Source organism: Solanum pennellii, chromosome 3 (assembly GCF_001406875.1).
Source record: "Solanum pennellii chromosome 3, SPENNV200".
Classification (NCBI taxonomy): domain Eukaryota; kingdom Viridiplantae; phylum Streptophyta; class Magnoliopsida; order Solanales; family Solanaceae; genus Solanum; species Solanum pennellii.
Window position 1 is genome coordinate 74,377,873 of NC_028639.1, and position 19,400 is coordinate 74,397,272.

At 34.7% G+C, this 19,400-nt stretch overlaps 3 protein-coding genes across 6 annotated transcripts; 2 read left to right on the forward strand and 1 right to left on the reverse strand.

Moving 5' to 3' along the window:
- Window positions 1–885: 885 nt before the first annotated feature.
- Window positions 886–5,035, reverse strand: LOC107012103 (nucleosome assembly protein 1;4-like). The gene is made up of 11 exons (XM_015211840.2): window positions 4,786–5,035; window positions 4,666–4,709; window positions 4,484–4,579; window positions 2,861–2,953; window positions 2,643–2,730; window positions 2,496–2,563; window positions 2,237–2,424; window positions 1,990–2,167; window positions 1,862–1,905; window positions 1,505–1,685; window positions 886–1,257 (listed from the first exon to the last, which is right to left on the reverse strand). The coding sequence occupies exons 1-11, from the start codon at window positions 4,856–4,858 to the stop codon at window positions 1,189–1,191; spliced, it is 1,122 nt and encodes a 373-aa protein (XP_015067326.1). The 5' UTR covers window positions 4,859–5,035; the 3' UTR covers window positions 886–1,188.
- A 2,859-nt stretch (window positions 5,036–7,894) lies between these two features.
- Window positions 7,895–12,094, forward strand: LOC107015359 (heterogeneous nuclear ribonucleoprotein 1-like). 4 transcript variants are annotated; one of them, XM_015215609.2, is made up of 7 exons: window positions 7,895–8,044; window positions 8,173–8,306; window positions 8,454–8,494; window positions 10,477–10,640; window positions 10,750–10,852; window positions 10,922–11,091; window positions 11,191–11,721. In XM_015215609.2, exons 2-7 carry the CDS (start codon window positions 8,206–8,208, stop codon window positions 11,719–11,721), a joined length of 1,110 nt encoding a protein of 369 aa, XP_015071095.1. In that variant the 5' UTR covers window positions 7,895–8,044; window positions 8,173–8,205. The 4 variants fall into 4 exon arrangements, with proteins under 4 accessions (XP_015071095.1, XP_015071096.1, XP_027771266.1 ...); XM_015215610.2 differs by having other exon boundaries at window positions 7,930–8,056; XM_027915465.1 differs by having other exon boundaries at window positions 7,934–8,306; window positions 8,374–8,494; window positions 11,191–12,094.
- A 594-nt stretch (window positions 12,095–12,688) lies between these two features.
- On the forward strand, window positions 12,689–18,270 carry LOC107015104 (glyoxylate/succinic semialdehyde reductase 2, chloroplastic). The gene is made up of 12 exons (XM_015215277.2): window positions 12,689–12,904; window positions 13,635–13,716; window positions 14,038–14,103; window positions 14,362–14,437; window positions 14,537–14,592; window positions 15,160–15,244; window positions 15,398–15,458; window positions 16,514–16,566; window positions 16,638–16,708; window positions 16,801–16,873; window positions 17,640–17,744; window positions 17,825–18,270. The coding sequence occupies exons 1-12, from the start codon at window positions 12,772–12,774 to the stop codon at window positions 17,981–17,983; spliced, it is 1,020 nt and encodes a 339-aa protein (XP_015070763.1). The 5' UTR covers window positions 12,689–12,771; the 3' UTR covers window positions 17,984–18,270.
- The last annotated feature ends 1,130 nt before the right edge of the window (window positions 18,271–19,400 follow it).

A 19,400-nucleotide genomic window follows, 5' to 3' on the forward strand; every position in this document is an offset into this window, starting at 1 on the left:
TCTTTTAGTTATTCTCATACTATTCTTGAAAATAAAAATAATTCAAAGCAAAATCATAAATACAAGCAATTAACTCTCTTGAAATTATCCTCTAGACAATATAAATAAATGACAAAAATGGAAAAAATTTAAACATTTATCTTAAACTTTGAATAATTCACTTATTTTGAAGAATAAAAAAGGATCAAAATTCAATTAATATGAAATAGAGTAAATAATGATTAGGAAACATTTTAAGTAATATTTTGACTACATTGGGATCTGAATGATTGTTGTTAAAAAAAATATAGTAACTTACATCATAATGAGGTAACGTTGAGGATTTTTTCTAATTTGGTCCTTCATATCAAAGATATTATTTTACACATTAGAAAATATAAACACAACAAACATATGAAAAAAATAATCATTTCCTTCTACTCAACTTGTTAGTAGTCGTAGGTTATTTCCTCCATGTGCAAAGTAACTTTGATGAAACAAAGCTAAAATTGAGAGATTTGTTAGTAGTTATAGGAGGTCGTTTCCTCTCTGTGTCAAATAACTTTGATGCGTTAAAGCTAAGATCGAGAGATTAATGGCTTGTTTGAACATGTGATTTGGAATCATAATTTGAAATAAGATCAATTTTAAATTAAGTTTAAGTTTTGTTAACCATACAATACGAACTTCCCAAGGCCTTGATTACAGACTTTATAATGCACATAATTTTATAGGGATCTCTTCACACTACACAATTTTTCTTTTTTCCAAAATCTGAGATAAGTTTTACATTTTTTTTTAGAAAAAATGGAATCCCTTTTTTAGAGAATTTGGAATATGAATCATAATTTCACATCACATGTCCAACTGTTGCTGTGAATCATAATATGAAATAGCATGTCCAAATACAGGCTAAGAAACTATCTATCACCGCTGAACAGCCGCTTAAGTTGAGCTAAAACACAAACTTAAACGAAACCAGATGTTGATATAGGCAAAGAACAGGACATAAATATGAAATTCTTGTTATAAGCAAAAGCTTACCCCAAGCAAACACACAAAGCCCCATTAGATTTTACAAGATTGATAACCAAACAAAAAGGAAGATTGGGAAAAAAAGCAAAGAATGAGCAGATATAACAACACGGCCAACACGAAATCAACAAGCAATGACATGCTTCATGAGCTGTTATGGGCACACAACACAAACTACTGCTGCTTGCACTCGGGAGGACGTTCTCCCTGTTGACCTTCTCCAGCTTGTGCTTTGGCACTCTTCTGCAATTTTGTCAAATAAATACACATCACATGCTCAAGAAAACGAAAGGAAATTTACATTATCACCTAAAAGAAATGATACATCAAAGCAGTTCGTTCATCTAACCTTTACTGTTGAACGACTAGGACAATCGTATAAACCATTCGGGATAGACACAAAAGAAAAAGAAAGAAGAAAGAAGAAATCACCAGAAAAACAAGGGGAAAATATAAATAACTTTTTAGAAGCAAGCTAAACAAATAGTACCTTCTTTTTGCTCTTCTCCTCTTCTTCATCTTCATCCTCGTCCTCATCGTCCTCTTCTTCGTCCTCTTCTTCATCATCCTCATCATCATCACCTTCGATATCTTCAAATTCATCCCCTTCAGCAGCCTCACCTGTGAACCATGACACAGCATGGGGGATGATTTTGTCCCGGATTGTCGAGCTGCAAACATGGAAGTCCCAAATGGAAACATCAGATTCACTCTTTCAGTTTAACATATTAACACCACAGAATTCCAGAACATGTAGAAGTTATTGGGACCAGGTTCAAAGCAAATCTGGACATCAATTCATGACGAATCCTAAAGGTAAAGGGAAAAGGTGGGAGTAGCGACAGACCCAATATCGTAATCTTGTTCCATTAGATTCTGCAGGTCTTCAGCCTGTCAAGACAGTAATCACCAAATAAGATCAAGAACATTCTGCATTGCATAGTAAAAAAACAAAATCAAAGTTATTGAACCTACCGCATCTTCATCTATATCATCATCATCTTCAGGTACTTGTGGTGGATTAAAGAAATTGAAAAAGCTCTCACAGCTCTCAGTCTTAATTACGGGTTTAGCATTCTTTGACCCTTTCTTTGGCTTCCTTTTTAGGATCTTCTGTGTCAAGCATTTACCGGGATACCATTCAATGTTGGTCCTGCAAGACATCACACATCAAATAAACATACAAAGAATAGGATAACAGTATGTAAAAACAGAACATTACCCTATGGCCTTCTCCAATATGGGATCATCATCATCATCAATCATGTGATAGGTTTTAGTCAAGACAGAATTCTTGAAGAAAGGATGTGTATCGAAGAAGAATTCAAGCTTAAAGCCCTTTCGATCATCAAGCTTGCACCACTTGATATCCTTGAGGTACTTCAAGGCTTCTTCATCACGCTCAGAGATCTACAGCAGTCATTTGCAATCAATTAAACAACCAATAACTCAGACCAAGAAATAATATTATTATTATTTACCTCCTCTGCCAATATCTCGTTAGTCTTCATTGCAGTCAGCCAGAAGTTGGGAACACCTTTCTCTGGCACTAAATTAACACCATAAAAAATTAAAGTCTGTGTCAAGATCAATCTGCATGGATGAATGAAATGCAATAAATAATTTACCATTTTCAGTCTCGTTATCGTCGCCCTGGATCATGGGAGCTTCATCAACACCCTCCACTTCGACAACCCCATTTACTATTTCATATCTCTGCACACATCCACAAAACAGCCAAACCATATCATTTCCTTTCTCTCTCTCTTTTTGGGGGGTGGGGTGGGTTAGGGAGGGGTGGGAGAACTAATCTCGACGCTACCATGGACAGAGTTATTCTTCCCACCTTTGAATACAATGGTTCATACAGCTTTTGGTATTTAGCTTCTAGTGCAGCCCTCTCCTCGAAAAACTTTGCTTCCAGCTCATCATGTTGGCTCTATATTTAGACAAAATCATGTTAACCCTTTTTCTTACATTTACAGGGAGCATATGGAAATATGCCAGCCCCGTGTAAAAAGCTAATCTAATCCACATATAAAAAATGGTTGGAGAAAATGAGAATGGACACCGCAAATTAATCATTATGTTAAGAATTTAGTCCTCCGTGACCATATTTCCGAAGTTTTAAGCCTTACTGGAGAAAGAAAATAGAAATGTCTGAATAAGAGGTCATGCCATCACAAAACATAGCATATTAATATGCAATATGTGTGTCTTTCTAGATGGGCAAAACTTATACCAAGTTATATTAAAGGACAACCAGCTGCAACAGGGCACAGTCACCAAAACCATGGTCATATTCATCTGCCAGTCTATCTTCCTCTCATATAAATGTACATAAAAATCAGGCATGACTAGTAACACACCATGATCTTCACTGCTATCTGTCATAAGGATATTCCTAACAGCCTGCTATTTTGTTAAAACAATGAATTAATAGCTAGATGGTCTAAGAAATCTAGAGTGAATATTCATTAAGAAAAAGTGTGATATTAACTGAAGGAAAGGAGAATTTTAGGAAAAAGATATTTTTTCCAATCCTTTTTCACTTGCTATTTAATATCATCGAAGTACTTTTTTCCTCACTCTGGATCATATAAAACATAGTTGTCCAGCATTTTCTGTCCAATGAATCTTTTTCTACTGTATGTTGGTCTATTTTACGTGAGACTGGACATTTAAAAGCTGAAAAGGTGGTATTTGTTAGACATCACTTTGGAACAAGGACCCTGACCATCTATCTATGGAAGTTAAGAGTCTAATAACTTCATGTATGGTGGAATGTTCTAAAACTTAAATATACTAGGAGTATAATCTAGATAATGAGCATCCGAAGGGTAGCGATTGTGAATTCTCTTGTCACAAAAAGAAGTCCAAGGTAGGGACGGTAAAAACAAGAAACTGTTTCTCCTAAATAGTTAATTTAATTATTTCTTGCAAAGATCATAATCATTTGGTTCTGGTTCCACTAAGGAACAGAAAAGATAGAAGAAAGGAAGCACATGATCAGTATCTATTGTGAGAATTATTTAGCTTATAGTTGGTTTACAGTCTATACACGTGCTAGCACAGGCCATACCCTGTCAAGTAAAGAGACAAAGGAGTTCAACCAATTTGGTGGAAAACAAACTCTACAGATAATAGCAAAGCCTATCTAACACTCCTAACTTCTTACGCGGTGCCACTATGCACCATGGAACATGAAAAACTTTAAGCTTCCAAAAAAACAATTTGTTCTCCCTAAACTAGTACCTCAAAACCTTCAGATATCACTCACATTCCTCTCTACATTTATCAACCTATACATTATATTCAAACTATAGATTGAATTACAACGCAGCTTTAACTCAATCACTTACATACTAAACAAAACAGACTAATCAGTCCTACTATACCATCAAATACCAAATTAAAAACGTATATAAGAAAAAAAAAACATGAACGTCTTAGCGATGAATAAAAGCACCTGAAGCTCTCTTAGAACATCTACACGCTTCCTAACTGGTGGCGTCAAAGTCTCGAGTATATCCATATGCTTCCCAGCCAGATTCTGAAGCTTATCCTACAAATTCCACAAAAAAAAACAAAGATGAAAACTGGTAGCGTTTAGATAGAAAACAATTGGAACCAAAATATTATTAACCAAACCTTGAGCGCGTTGACTAAGCCAGCACGATCCTCGGCACTCAAAGCTACACAGAAACAACCATAAAATGAATGGAACTAATTTTAATTCATCAATAAAAAACGAGCGATTAGGGATTTTACCGGCGGCAGCGGCGGGGAGGGAACCGCCGAGATCGGACATGTCGAACTGATCTTTATTGGAATTATTACTCATGGTGAACGGATTAGAAATCTGTGTTGGTTTTGAAACGACAGAAGTGAATAAGGGGAAAAGGAGGGAACTGGTAAAAGGGTTTTGGGTGCGAGCAGTTGTTTTTGATGGTTTCAAATTTATAAAGCCACCTTCGGCGGTGCCGCTCGAGCGTGTTCGAGAAAAAGGCAATAAATCAAATCGAATTGAAAACAAGATAAAACTATCATATGCACACGAAAAATATATTTAAGTCAAATATGAATAAGTCAAAAGTATTGCTATGATTTTGTAGAGGTGTTGTTTAATCAATAAATTTATATATATTAACTTAAAAGTCTTTTGTGAAAATGTTATTTATGAATTTTAAATTGTGATTAATAATGTCGGTTACTAAAAAAGATTGACGTTAATAATCTTTTGGATTATCCGGATGAAAGTGATACATGTTTAGAGGTTTATTTGTGGATGTCATAAAAAAATAATGTTGATGATGAAGTTGAAAATAATACATTACTTTTGCAATTAGTAACGCATAAGAAAACACTCATCGTAACCTTGAAATCAGGAGTTAGGTCATAAATTGAGGTCGAGAGTCGTGTTTCTTAATGGAAGTGGAATATCAAGTTAAAATTGAGTCTAAGTCTGAATTCTGAGCCTCAATTTGGGGATAAAATTGAGAGTAGTGTCTTGAATCAATATTGTTTTTCACGTTAGATTCTGAATCGAATTTTAAGATTCGGATCCAAGCTGAGATCCGCAATCTAATCTCGACTATCCATAGAGGATTTAATGTTTCGAATCAAATATAGTAGTGTATTTTAGGTCTTTAAATTGAATCTTAGTGGGGATCGAAAGCTGAGTCTTGGATTAAAGTAGGGTCAAGCTATGTTGGGTTAAAATTCAAATTTCGAGTTTTACTTAAGATTCATTTTTATTTTTTATTTTTTGTTATTTTTTGGGTGGAAAGCAAGTTAACTAAAAATGAAAAATGGAGTATTCCTCATTTTTTATGTGAACTCATTGTTATTTCTCGTATTTTTATGCATGATCGTAAATCAAAATTTTACCTATTTAATAAATTACTCATAACTTATTAGTATAATATAGGTGAATTATGATTTATCGTACTAACATCAGTTTAAATATACTATTATCTTGTTTGAGATTTAACTTCTATTATGATGTTATAGGAAATTTATTTTTATTTATTTTAGATAAATTTTATCAGTAATTAAGTTTTTATCGATAAATTATTAAATAAGCGAATCAAAATACTAGCGAAATGTGACTCGGAGAATAAAGTGCTAGGCCTATCCCATCCCATTCTATTGAGTTGACGATATGAGATGATGCAAGTGAAGTTAGTAAATCGTAATAGAATTAAATTTAAAACATAAAAATAAAATTTGAATAATTCATGTATTTGTATTAATAAAAAAAAATCAGTTTTTCTTATATTAACATACATATATTAGTTGTTATTGGGGTTAAAATAATATTGACGCAACTTTAAATGTACATTTTTTTAATCCTATATGAATTTAATAGTAAAACACTATTCATCAACATTATTTAAATTAAAATCAAATTCATATGGTAATTTACAATTTATCAAGCATCTTCCTATAATGAATGAATATATTTGGAAATAATTTCATTAAGTTTTTCAACCTCCATCTTTTATTATTCTGTCTCTAATTAATTGTACATTTTTAAATTTATACACATATTAAAAAACATAATTATAAAAATAATAAATTTATTATTTTTTTAATATTAATTATGAAGTGAATGAATTTAAAACTTTAAAATTTTAAGAAATAATTGATTAAAGATATAGTAATATTTAAAAACATTTTGTCATTATTTTAAATTATCAAAATAGACAAATAATTAAAATCACTAATAAAAAAAAAGGTGAATCAGTAATTAAAAACAAAAAATTAATATATACGCTAATTTTCATACACAAATAATGAATATTAAATTGAATTTTATTCTTTAAAAAAAAAACGGAAAAGGGCCTAAAATACCCTTGAACTATTAAAAATGGTACAAAATTACCCTCCATCCACCTATTAGTCCTAAAATACCCTTGCTGTCTACCTTTAGGTCCTATATTACCCTTTATTTTTAACGGTCACTTTTTAAATCCAATTAATAAATTAATTAATGACGTGGCAATTTTCTATTGGCCAGATTTTAAATAACCTAAATTAATTTAAAAACCCACCCATTCCCAAATTAGACCCGCCCCAAATTCAATTAACCCATCAACTTCTTTGTCCCAGCAAAAATGTGATACGTAGCCACAAGGAAAACAATATCTATTTGACCTCTTCACCACTAGTCAGGTGGGTCTTCTCTTCTTCAACCTGCTCAAGCAATACTTGTAATTCCGCTTCTGTTAAGCTCTCTAACCGTTTCTGCAAGTTGGGAAAAGTTAAGACTCAACCCGTTGAACTGTTACAGAAAAATCTTGTGATGACTTATCAGAGTGATGAAAATAATCTCTGAGATGACCAAACTCTCAGGTAAGATTGATTTCAAATTATTCAATATGCATAAAAGAGGTTGGAGACACAATTTTAAGCCCCGGAAATGATATCTTAAGCTAGAGAAGCAATCCCAGCTTTGTACGAAAACTATATGCTAAGCTTCGGCTTATGACTACCAATAGAATCCTAGCATCAGAAAATGCAGTTTTTCCTTTAACATGATACGATCTGATTGAGAATGTTCGTTAGCAGCTGAAGAATTAGCAAGAGTTCTAGAAGTTGATGGGTTAATTGAATTTGGGGCGGGTCTAATTTGGGAATGGGTGGGTTTTTAAATTAATTTAGGTTATTTAAAATTCGGCCAATAGAAAATTGCCACGTCATTAATTAATTTATTAATTGAATTTAAAAAGTGACCGTTAAAAATAAAGGGTAATATAGGACCTAAAGGTAGACAGCAAGGGTATTTTAGGACTAATAGGTGGATGGAGGGTAATTTTGTACCATTTTTAATAGTTCAAGGGTATTTTAGGCCCTTTTCCGAAAAAAAAAATGTAATTGAACAGAACCTATAAGAAGTCCGACTCGGCGGCAACTTCCCCGTCTTAATAAACAGTAAGAAGAGCAAAGCAGCTAGGGTTTTTGCAATTACAGGCACTCTCGGTCTTCCGTCAGTTTCGACTAAATTCACAAGCTACCTACGCCTCTGGTATTTGTCAAGGTTTTGTTAGGGTTTCTTCTTTTTCCTCCCTCTAGGGTTTAGACGAAAACTTGCGGAACCACAGGTAAAACAAAAATATAGGGTGTAGTTGGAAATAATCTCGTATTCATTTGCAGGTATCTTCGTAGTTAGAGAAAGAATAGGAACCAATGGATTATGTAGCTGAGCAAAATTTCTCAGAAGAGCAGGAACGAAACGATGGTAGTGCAGGACATGAATTAAAGCATTCACTCGATGATTCTTCTGCAGGGTTAGTTTGTAGTTTGTAGTTTGTAGTTAGTAGTTTATAGCTTATAGCTTATAGTTTGGGTCTTTAGGTTTTAGATAATGGCAAATCCCCATTCCTGCATGAGGCCATGCCGAAATTATTGTAACTGCTGGTTTTGCTTGTTCATAGAAAGCTTTTCGTCGGAGGCATTGCTTGGGAGACCAGAGAAGGTACTCATGCTGTTAATATTCCATACTACTTATTTGCCGTTTTAATGTCCCTTTCACCTGTTTTAGCATAGTCTGTTTATACTTGGTGTATACAAGTGTTTTAGCTTTTCATTTATATATGAATCAATGATAAATTTGAAGACAAATATTAGTTGATTTTCTAGTATAGCTGTATAGCAGTCCTGCTTGTTCATTTTAGAATTTGGTTCTGATGTAGTGGAAATTTTGAAACCTTACTTAATATGAGCTTGTGATAGGAAAATTTCCATCTTGCATGGAAGTTAGTATTTTAATTACAAACAACAACATGCCCTGTGAAATCCATGCGAAGGTAGATTGTACACAAACCTTATATAAGTTTTTTCCAATGGACCTTCATCTTAGGTGCAACAAATAAAAGTAGTTATGAAAAGAAAAAATGATATTGAAGATAACATAACAATCATTAAGAAAAACAGTGTAGATCATTCAAGAAAGGAACATTAACAACAACAAAATGGCGCGATAATTTGATACACAATAAACAACAAACAGTGATAGATATGAAAATCAAGGAACTACAAGAATAAGGCCAACATGACGAATACCAACAAGCCTAAATCTGTTGAAAAGCAAGACAACACTCTACTACCAACTAAGTACTAACCTTGTATCCTAATTATCCACCTCCACACCCTCCTATCTACACATGTCCAAACCATCTCAGCGTCACTTCTTATCTTGTCCACCACGGATGCCACTCCCACCTTGTCATGGTATCTTCATTTCTAATCCTTTGCTCCTAGTCTGCGCATACCTTTATCAGACCATCACAACATCCTCATTTCCCCAACTTGCATTTTTTGAACACTAGAGTTTTTGAATGGTCAACACTCCCTCATACAACAAAGTTGACTAGCCACCACTCTGTAAAATTTACTTTAAGTTTATGTGGTATATTTTTATCACAGAATACTTCAGAGGCAAACTTCATTCATCCACGCTGCACCAATACGATGTTTGACATCAACGTCGATTTCCCTCCTTCCTTGGATTAAAGATCCAAGATATTTAATATATAAAATTTTGGGTCTTCATTTCATAATTTTATTTCTTGAGCATTTTCTTGCCCAACGAATATGAAATGTTGGACTTTTTGGAATCTTATAACTCATAACCATCTTTGCTTACTGATTTATTCACAATGACATCATGCTCACACATTAGCTCCATCACTAGGGTTAGTTCCATGGTTTGTTGAATTTGGTTTGCGTTGGTTCCTTTTTTCAAAAAAGGAGTAAAAAAATGTGTTGTGGCTCTTCTCCAAGAGAAATTTCTTTCTGAATGCATGACACAAACTGGTATTCTATGGAGGAAGTCCCCCTTGCGTTGATGGTCTTCTTTTTTCAGCATATATCAACCGTAATGGAAGTTATAGGATCACTACGGTGGGGGCTGTAAAAGTGATGCGGGAGAAATGTGAGTGAAGTTTGATCTTGTGGTGTGTTCTTGAGTACCTCTGCAGGATAGACATCTGAAACAACATACCCATTGTAATTTAGAAGTTGGGTCTGGGTGGTGTGAACCCAGACCTTACCCTCCTTGTGAAAGTAGAGATGTTGTTTCCGAAAGACCCTCGGTTCAAGTAAAGCAATTCCAAGTAGGTTTCACAAGGAAATACACAGTAGTGTATAGGATAGACCTCAATAGAAAAGTAGAAAACACTGCAACCTTTGAGTCATGCTTCTTTGACATGAAAATTCTGCTTTGTTTTAGCTTTCTTGTAACTATTTGCGAGTTCATTATCTCCTTCCTTATTGGCCTTTTTTTTTTCTGTTTTGGGTGAATCTTTGTAATTTTAAACAGACAAACAGTTTTATTGTTGTATAAATGCACTTCCAACTGGTGTATGTTAGTTAATGCATGTGTCCCTGTTCGTCTATACTTTGTACTCTTATATCCTATTCTCAGCTATGCTTAATTTGTACATGTTATTTTTGCAGAATCTTTTAGGAAGTATTTCAGCAGGTTTGGAGAGATAACAGATTGTGTAATAATGATGGATAAGGTCTCTGGAAGGCCACGGGGATTCGGCTTTGTAACATTTGCAGACCCAGAAGCTGCAAATAAGGTTTTAGAGGAAGAGCACATCATAGACGGTAGAACGGTAGGATTTATGTGTGGGAGTATCTTGTACTATCATGTTTTATCTGGTTTATTATCCTCCTTTATGGAAGTTAATGTGTTCACTAAATATAATGCAATTTGTGTATCAGGTGGAAGTGAAGAGGACAGTACCTAAGGAGGACATGCAAGTTAAAGGATCTCCGAAAACAAAGAAAATTTTTGTTGGCGGTCTTCCATTAACTTTAACTGAAGGTATTATTAAAGAAGAGTTCTTATTGTCTACGATCTAAAAGAGATTTTTAATCCAGCGATTCATTGTAGATGAGTTGAAGGAATATTTTTCTTCTTATGGCCATGTTCTGGAGCAACAAATCATGCTGGACCGTGAGAGTGGTCGATCCCGAGGCTTTGGCTTTATTACTTTTGATAGTGAAAATGCCGTTGAAAAAGTTCTAAACAATGGCCGTATGCATGAAATCCATGGCAAACAAGTAAGTTATGCGGACTCTGTGCTAGTCATGATTGTGTTTCTCTCTCTGGTGCTTATGTTAAATGAAATGTATACAGCTCTGACATTTTGATATTTTCAGGTTGAAATTAAGAGGGCTGAGCCAAAAAGAGCTGGTGCTGAAAGTGCAATTGAGAGCAGGCAGCATCGTGGTGGCAGTGGTTCAAGATCGTATAATAACTTCGGTGGGTCTGAAGGAGCGTATGGTGGTGGATACAGTAGAGGGTATGGTGGATATGGAGGCTATGGCGGCGGAGCTGGTGCTGGCTATGGGGGTTATGGAAACATTGGAGGAAGTTATGGCGGAGGTGGTGCAGGATATTTCTCTGGATATGGTGGATATGGTTATGGATTTGGGTTTAGTGGAGCTATGTATGGGGCAGCTGGATACGGAGCCACTAGCTATGGTGCTCCTGGAAGCTATGGTGGTGCTGCTGGGTATGGTAGCGGTAGAGGATACGCAAGCAGTGATGATGGTAGCTGGTATGGTGGGGCTAGAAGTTCTGCATCTTTCAATGCTAAAGGGTATGAAACCGGGGGTAGCACTGGAGGTGCAAAAGCATACGGTAATGGTGGTGCTGCAGGTGGAAGGTTTCATCCTTACAGGAATTGAGACCTTCTTGACGAGTCTAATGTTGCAATTGTTTCGACTACTCTTGGTTGGCTCAAGCTAGACGTAAAATCTTTGCTGCTGAGTTTGTTTTCTTTGTGGTTAATGATTCAGTTAGATGTAACCTGCTTATTTTTCGAGTAAACCATCTGTAGATTGTATTTAGCATACTGATCTGCGAGAACTGCAACCACAGTCTTTTGGCTTAAGTTATTTTACCCTTTCTGTTAAGGTAAGGGAAGAAGTTACTGCTCTGAAATTTGGATGATACGGTTGCTTTTACCTACATGGACAATTGATAGTTGGTAAATTAGATATGTACCATAGATTCCGAAATTTTTCTATTTTATTTGAAATTTATGAGGTTGATGTTGAAGATTTGAGTAGTGCTTGGTTAATATTTTTTGCACAAGAGATAATAAAGCCCTTTTCTCATGTTTGGTGCATTTTTATCAACTTGAAATTAAAGATGAAGTTGGAAAACAAATTTGGAGTAGTTTTTAAAAATTTGAAATTCAACTTCAAGTTAGAATTAAAAGTTTTCCTGTTCATGAATTTTAAACAACGTGAAACGTGAAAAATAATTTGGGTATAGTCTGTTGTTAAGTTGTGTAGAACAAGTTTGTTTTGGTAGTTGATTTGGAGATGTGATTTATCGAGATGCATAAGAGAAAGGAATAACTAATTGTGAGATTAATTTTATGATGAGTTTATTTCGTGTTTGGTTGAAATAAAAATTATTTAATAAGTGTTTGTTTGGTAGTTGATTTGGAGATGTGATTTCTCGAGATGCATAAGAGAAAGGAATAACTAATTGTGAGATTAATTTTATGATGAGTTTATTTCGCGTTTGGTTGAAATAAAAATTATTTAATAACTTATCTTAAAGTAGTGAAATTTAGTATTAGGCCAATTTAGTGAGGGTTAGCAAAATGACAAAAGTGTGTCGCTAGACGCTAATAATAGAAGGCAGTAGCAGAATAGGAAAAGGCATTAATGGGTTAAACCCAATTGCAGTTTGAACATCCTCCTATCCACTTGCACTGTTCAGCCATGGCAATGTGCTCAACATTTTGTCCCCGGTTATCCTTTCACCTGAATTGCAAATCCTTATCACTTTTCCCAGTTAAGCATCGCTTCTTTGTTACAATCAAGGCCTTCTCTGCTCAAACTTCTGCTCCCAAAGGTACATTTCTCCTTTTCCTCCAATTTTCACTATAACTATTAAAAACTGTTCTCCATTTGCACACCATTAATTGGGCTATCCGCTATACTACCTGCTACAGCTGGCTCTCATGTGATTCTAGTAGATGTAGAAAAGGGAAGAGGACGACTTTTTATTCCTTCGCTTTTTTTAATGTTTTTGGTGGTTCTGTAGTTTGGACTAATCAATTTAGATAGTAATGATCTATTTTGTTAAGCATACTGAATTCTTATCTTAAACAAAGGCCTCTTTCTGTAGCTAGAAAATTGATAAAGTCTTTAGGACTTGCTGATATCTAAAGCAGTGATATTGAAAAGTTGAACGGCAAATATGTTGGATAACATGATGATGAGCTCTTTAAGTTGATTTATCCAGGCTGCATGATATTGAATCTATTATGCTAACCGTTAAATTTTAGCAATTTTTACACTACTGTAACGTATGTTTTAGCACGATCAGCTAGTAGCAATAGAAAATTGACTAGGCATTTCTCTTTGATCCACCCATCCGAAAGCAAGAAGAAAATATTCTGGCAGTATGACATCACGTAAAAAATCGAAATAGGATGAAATTATTGATAATCAAAAACCTGATATCCTCTTTTAAGGTGTCATTTTCCATTGAGTTACAGATACCTCCTTCAGATGCTATTTTACAACTGACAGAAATATTAGGTGTTTATTTTGTCTGATGAAATTTGTGTTTTCTGCAGCTGATGATCTTCCAGCAAGTATTGGATTTTTAGGTCTTGGAATTATGGGCAACCCAATGGCACAAAATCTCATAAAAGCAGGGCATGTTCCAATTTTTACTTTGATAGACTAATTTGATGGATTTCAGTGAGCTTTCACTTTGTGAACTTCATAACTCACTGGACAGTGTGTAGTTAACTTCAGACTCGTCATTGTTATCGTTCTTTGTTAACCAACTGAATTATGAGTACTCTAAACTGTTCATCTTTCAGAAGTACACATTGTTAATACCAATGATGTGCAGTCTGACAAAGTGGTCTTGTTGGAGCAATGAGACATTATTTTTATACTTCAACCCCTCTTTTTCTGAATAATCGAATTTCAGTCTCTTACAATTTTATTGTGTTTGTTCTCATGCTGCAGATGTGATGTGACAGTTTGGAATAGGACCAAGAGCAAATGTGAACCCCTCATCTCCTTGGGTGCAAAGTAAGTATATGCCAATTTGGTTTATGCTGCAGACTTAAGTTTGTTTATGTTGGCATCCAGGAAATGTTGGTTTAAACTTATAAGAAAACCCAACAGTGAAGTACCCAATGATAATCTATGCTAATCATTAACATCAAAAAAACAAAAGATCCATGCAAATGCTTGTATGAAATCACTTAAAAGTTTTCTTGACTGTTATTACTGCTTGTACTTGAGGATAATTTGCATTTCAAAGTAAGTTGAGGTTCTTTTCTGCAGATACAAGTCCTCCCCTGAGGAGGTTGCAGCATCTTGTGATGTCACATTTGCCATGCTTGCGGACCCTGAGAGTGCAGTGAGTTTAAAGTTTATTTAAGTGCATTTCTCATCTTTCTGTATATTGACATGTCTAGTAAGCTGTAATCATATAGAAAGTATTACCTTATTTTTCCAGGCGGATGTTGCTTGTGGAAAATATGGAGCTGCAAAAGGAATGGGTCCAGGAAAAGGGTATGGTTTACTTTCTCTCCTCCAAAAATTTAAAGGTTTGAACTTCACAATTGTTCTTTTTGGTACTGAGTGACAGGTAAAGAATTCTAGTTAGTTTACTGTTAGTTATGTGAATGAGTTTAAAAGAGATTCTAGTCAAGAAGTGCAGCAAAATGCTTTGTTAGTTTTTTTTTATTTGAAAATGATTTTTTTTCTTCCTGCTGCTTATTGTGTTAGATGTCTGTCTTAGTTATATCTGGAAACATGAGGTTTATGATTGTTCATGATGCAAGAAATTGGAAAGGAAAGAAATCCAAAGTTGCCAACCTTTAGGAGGAACTAATTATAAGTTACACCTTCATGGCAGATTTTAAGTCAAATTTTTATATAATCTGAATTTTTTGGTACTGCAAATATTATTTCAGTTTTAACAAACTGTCATATGTAAAACTGGTGAGTACATCATTCTTGTTATTTGTTAGAGCAGCGTTTTCTGAATGCAAGTTTCTTTGGTTGCTTTTTTATGGCTCTTTCATACTGCTCCCTGAAATTTATTTTTGCCTTTTTACTCTGTTTGGGTAAATGCAGTTATGTAGATGTCTCAACAGTTGATGGGGAAACATCTAAACTGATCTGTGAACATATTAGAGCTACTGGAGCTCATTTTTTGGAGGTGAAAAGTTCCCTCTCTGTCATGAATTCTTCATATGAAAGCTTTACTTCAGTTTTTCCCCACCTTTCCCCCAGACCAAAGAAAACCAGACAACAGTAAAATATTGTCTTGTGTGCGTTACCATGTTGAATAATGTTCCATTTTCTCGAACAGGCTCCAGTATCAGGGTCCAAGAAGCCAGCAGAAGATGGACAGCTAATATTTCTCACTGCAGGTGAAGCTTTTCCCTTTAATGTATTTGAGTCATTGACAATGAAACATGCATTGGTTAGATACTGTTACAAGTTTTTAATATAATAAAATTTGCTTGTCCTTACGCTTTTAAGTTCATTGTTATCCGATGACGATATATGGTCCATATCTAATTGCCGAAAAGACTTCGCTTTCCTTTTGTCTTGAAGAAGGAAGTGTAAATGAGACAGCTCAGTGATTACTAGAAAAATGAGGCAGTTCTCTCTACAAGCTAATCTCTCATATCCAAAACCACCCTCTGATCATATAATAAATATGATACTAAGACAAAAGAAAAAGATCTCAATTAGGGAAACTCTCGTTAAGTTGGAAAACAGAATTAACGCAGAAAAGAGATATAAACTGAAATATCAAACATCTGCATGTCGCATACTAGAGCAATTGGTCATCAGAGGGATGAACTTTGGGTAGCGTATAAACCTATCTGTGGTGTTAACTGTATTTTGATTTGTGATTTCAACTGGAAGACAACACACCATAACATTATGTAAATCGATTGGGTAATATATTTCCAAGGGATGGGGGTAAACTGTGAGTTGTGTATAAACCTATGGATGTCATACTTAAATTGTGATTCATAAATCTAAATATAGATGCAATACCTAACTCTATCTCTCCCTTCCATCATCACCCAGAGAAGGTGTGCCCTGTATCGGGGACTGGATTTTTAACTCTTAGTTGACATTTTATGAAATGTACTAGTTTTAGAAAGAAAAAAAAAGATGGGCTTGTTACTGTTAACTTAGAAGCATGAGGGCTGGTGTCTTACAAATTTAGGAAATTAGCAGTCACTCTTTCATTTATAATTAGTTTGTATTGCTCGAACTTTGTTTATAGGAAAACATATTTTTGACAAGCAATTGACTTTTAATTTGTCCACATGATACTTTTACCTATGAAATGTATCCACAGATAATGCATGTATATCTCTAATTTTGACAAAAGCTGTTCAGTCAATTTCTTGTGACCATCAAAGAAAAAAGAATTTAATTAAAACTATGGATGCAAACTATTCAGGTGACAGCGTGCTGTATGATAAAGCTGCTCCTCTATTGGATATCATGGGGAAGGTCTCATTCTGCCTCTTCACTGAGTGTGATGCAACCCTTTCCACCTTCTAATATTTTGCCCTTTATCTCAGTCAAGATTTTACCTTGGTGAAGTTGGTAATGGAGCTGCAATGAAACTTGTCGTCAATATGGTTATGGGAAGGTGCTGATTTTAATCCATTTTCATCTCTTCAGAGTTTTGTTCTATCAACTAAAAACTAACGTCATCCTTCCTTTCACTAAAATAATTTGCAGTATGATGGCCTCATTTGCTGAAGGATTAGTTCTCAGCGAGAAAGTCGGGCTTGATCCAAGTGTATTAGTGGAGGTATTTCCTGATAAACGAGTAGCTTATTTTTTAGGTTGGTCCCTTGTGAATGTGCTTCTTGTATCACTTTATCTTCTTATTATTTATAAATTATCATGCACAATTTTCTGTTCTTTGCCTAGTCACAAATAACTCGTCTAATGAAGAGAACAATATAATTATTTTCTTGAGGAGGTAAGCAACTAATATAAACCAGAAGCATGTCTGTGCTCTTTAGGGTTTCTGAACTGGATTTCTGTAGATTAATTAATGTTGATAGCATCCCAAAAACTTCTTCTTGGATTTCTAAGGAAGAATTTAATTCCACGTCATTTGAAGTTGTTGATGATTTACCTTTACTCGGATACGATTAGGCCAGCAGTAAATACAAAAAGGAAAACAAATGGGAAAGCCTATTCCATGACAAATTCTATTTGCGTATGGAGAAGTTATAGAGATGGCTACTTAGTGAAAAGTCTGCGCTGACTTAAAAATATCTCCTGGAGTTTCGGGACAATGCATGGTGTGAAAAAGATGTAAAATAGATAAATGTGCCCGAGGAAAAGTAAAATGAGAAAAACGCATAAGATGAATCCTTAATTGATTTTCATCTTCATTTGAGTATGCAGGGTGAAGATTTGCTGCCTTTCTTTTTGCCTCTAATATGCTAGGAGATCTTCATCCTCTTTTCAAAGGATTTCCTACTATAATATTTCTCACAGGGGGCATTGAACCTGGAAATATGTCTTATATCTGTCGCTAATTTTTGCTCCATGGTCTAACACAGGTGATCTCACAGGGTGCTATTAGTGCTCCAATGTATGCCGTTAAAGGTCCTTCAATGGTTAAATCTTCGTATCCAACAGCGTTTCCTCTGAAGCATCAGCAAAAGGTTTTCTTAACCCTTCGAGGACTGCCTAGTGTATGCAAACTAAATTGTCTCTTCTAACCGAAAAAATATGCTTGTCTCAGGACCTTCGTCTAGCTCTGGGTTTAGCGGAATCTGTTTCACAACCTATTCCAATTGCTGCAGCAACTAATGAACTCTACAAGGTTGCGAAATCTCATGGACTTAGTGACCAGGACTTCTCTGCAGTAATTGAAGCATTGAAAGTGAAATTGCAACAGTAAACATAAAAGCAGTCTTTGCCTGGTAAGCTTGTGTGCATTATGCTATTTATCCACCATGATATGTTAAATCTGTTTAGGTTCAAAACGAATGTTTTCATTGTTAACCCATTTCAAAGGGTTTCACATGTATACCTCCTTTCACATTTTTTCAAAATCTCTCTGGTATTTGTTGAAACAACGTGAATGATCTTTAATTTGGTTTGGTAGCAAAGCCTTACGAGGAGACAACTTAGTCATTTCCTCTCGACTAACTTGGACTTTAAACATAATTACTATAATTATTATTATTGTTGTTGTTGTTATTATATTGTCATCATATATGTTCTTATTTTATTTTTAATATTGGCAAAATTGCTTAAAAAGATCGTTGAGAGGCTGATTGTTTAAGCACTTGTATGATATCATAACTGGTATGGTCTCCAACGCCTTGTCCCATAACCGGCATCGCATCCCCAAAAGGGTAAAGAATAAAGAAAGGAGTTGGTGAAGTATGTTGGTCTGGTCGGAGATATCAAATTCCTCGTTCAATTAATGGAGATGTGTCAAAGCTGACCCGAACATCATGATTATAAAAAATTATAATCATAAAGAAACAGGAGGGATCTACTTAGCTTAAAAAATTAAAACTTGGATGGTTTCAGTAGATCCGTCAAAGCCTAAATTTGCTCTCCGAATATTCTGTTTCCGACATTTGTCCACGTTAACCACTCTTTTCTTTTCGGTTTTTGGGAACTTGGTCAGATGTTATCTTTCAATATCTCTGAAGTGGATTAATAAATTTGTAACTTAAACCTAATATAATTAAAATCACACTTTCTTAAGATGACAGATATTTAGAAAATCCATGAAACAAAAGGAGTATTCGGTAGGAAAGAATATATTTTTCAAAAAAGTTAATGAGTTCTTTTAATTTATAATTTATGTGATAGATAAGAAAAAAATCCTAAAAGTATTTATAAATAATTTAGAGAGATACTATAAGAGAGGTGGTTGGTAAGGGTCGGGGTGTTGGGTGGTGGGGATTGAAGCTACGAGGGTAGGGTGAAAATGAGGTATATTGATTAACAAACATACAAAAACTGGAAAACACTTGAGATGGTTGAGGTGATAGAAGCTACGAGGGTAAGGGTGAAAATGAGGTATGTTGACTAACGAACATACAAAAAAAAAAAGGAAAAATGAGGTATATTGACTAACAAACATACAAAAATTGGAAAACACTTGAGATGGTTGAGGTGATGGAAGCTACGAGGGTAAGGGTGAAAATGAGGTATGTTGACTAACGAACATACAATAAAAATGAAAAAAAAAACACTACTTGATTGGACAAATCAGGAATATGAACCCCCCTTTCCCCTTTTAAAGATCTGATTGCCAGATAGAAAGTAATTATTTTACAGCTAAAAGATCAAATCAA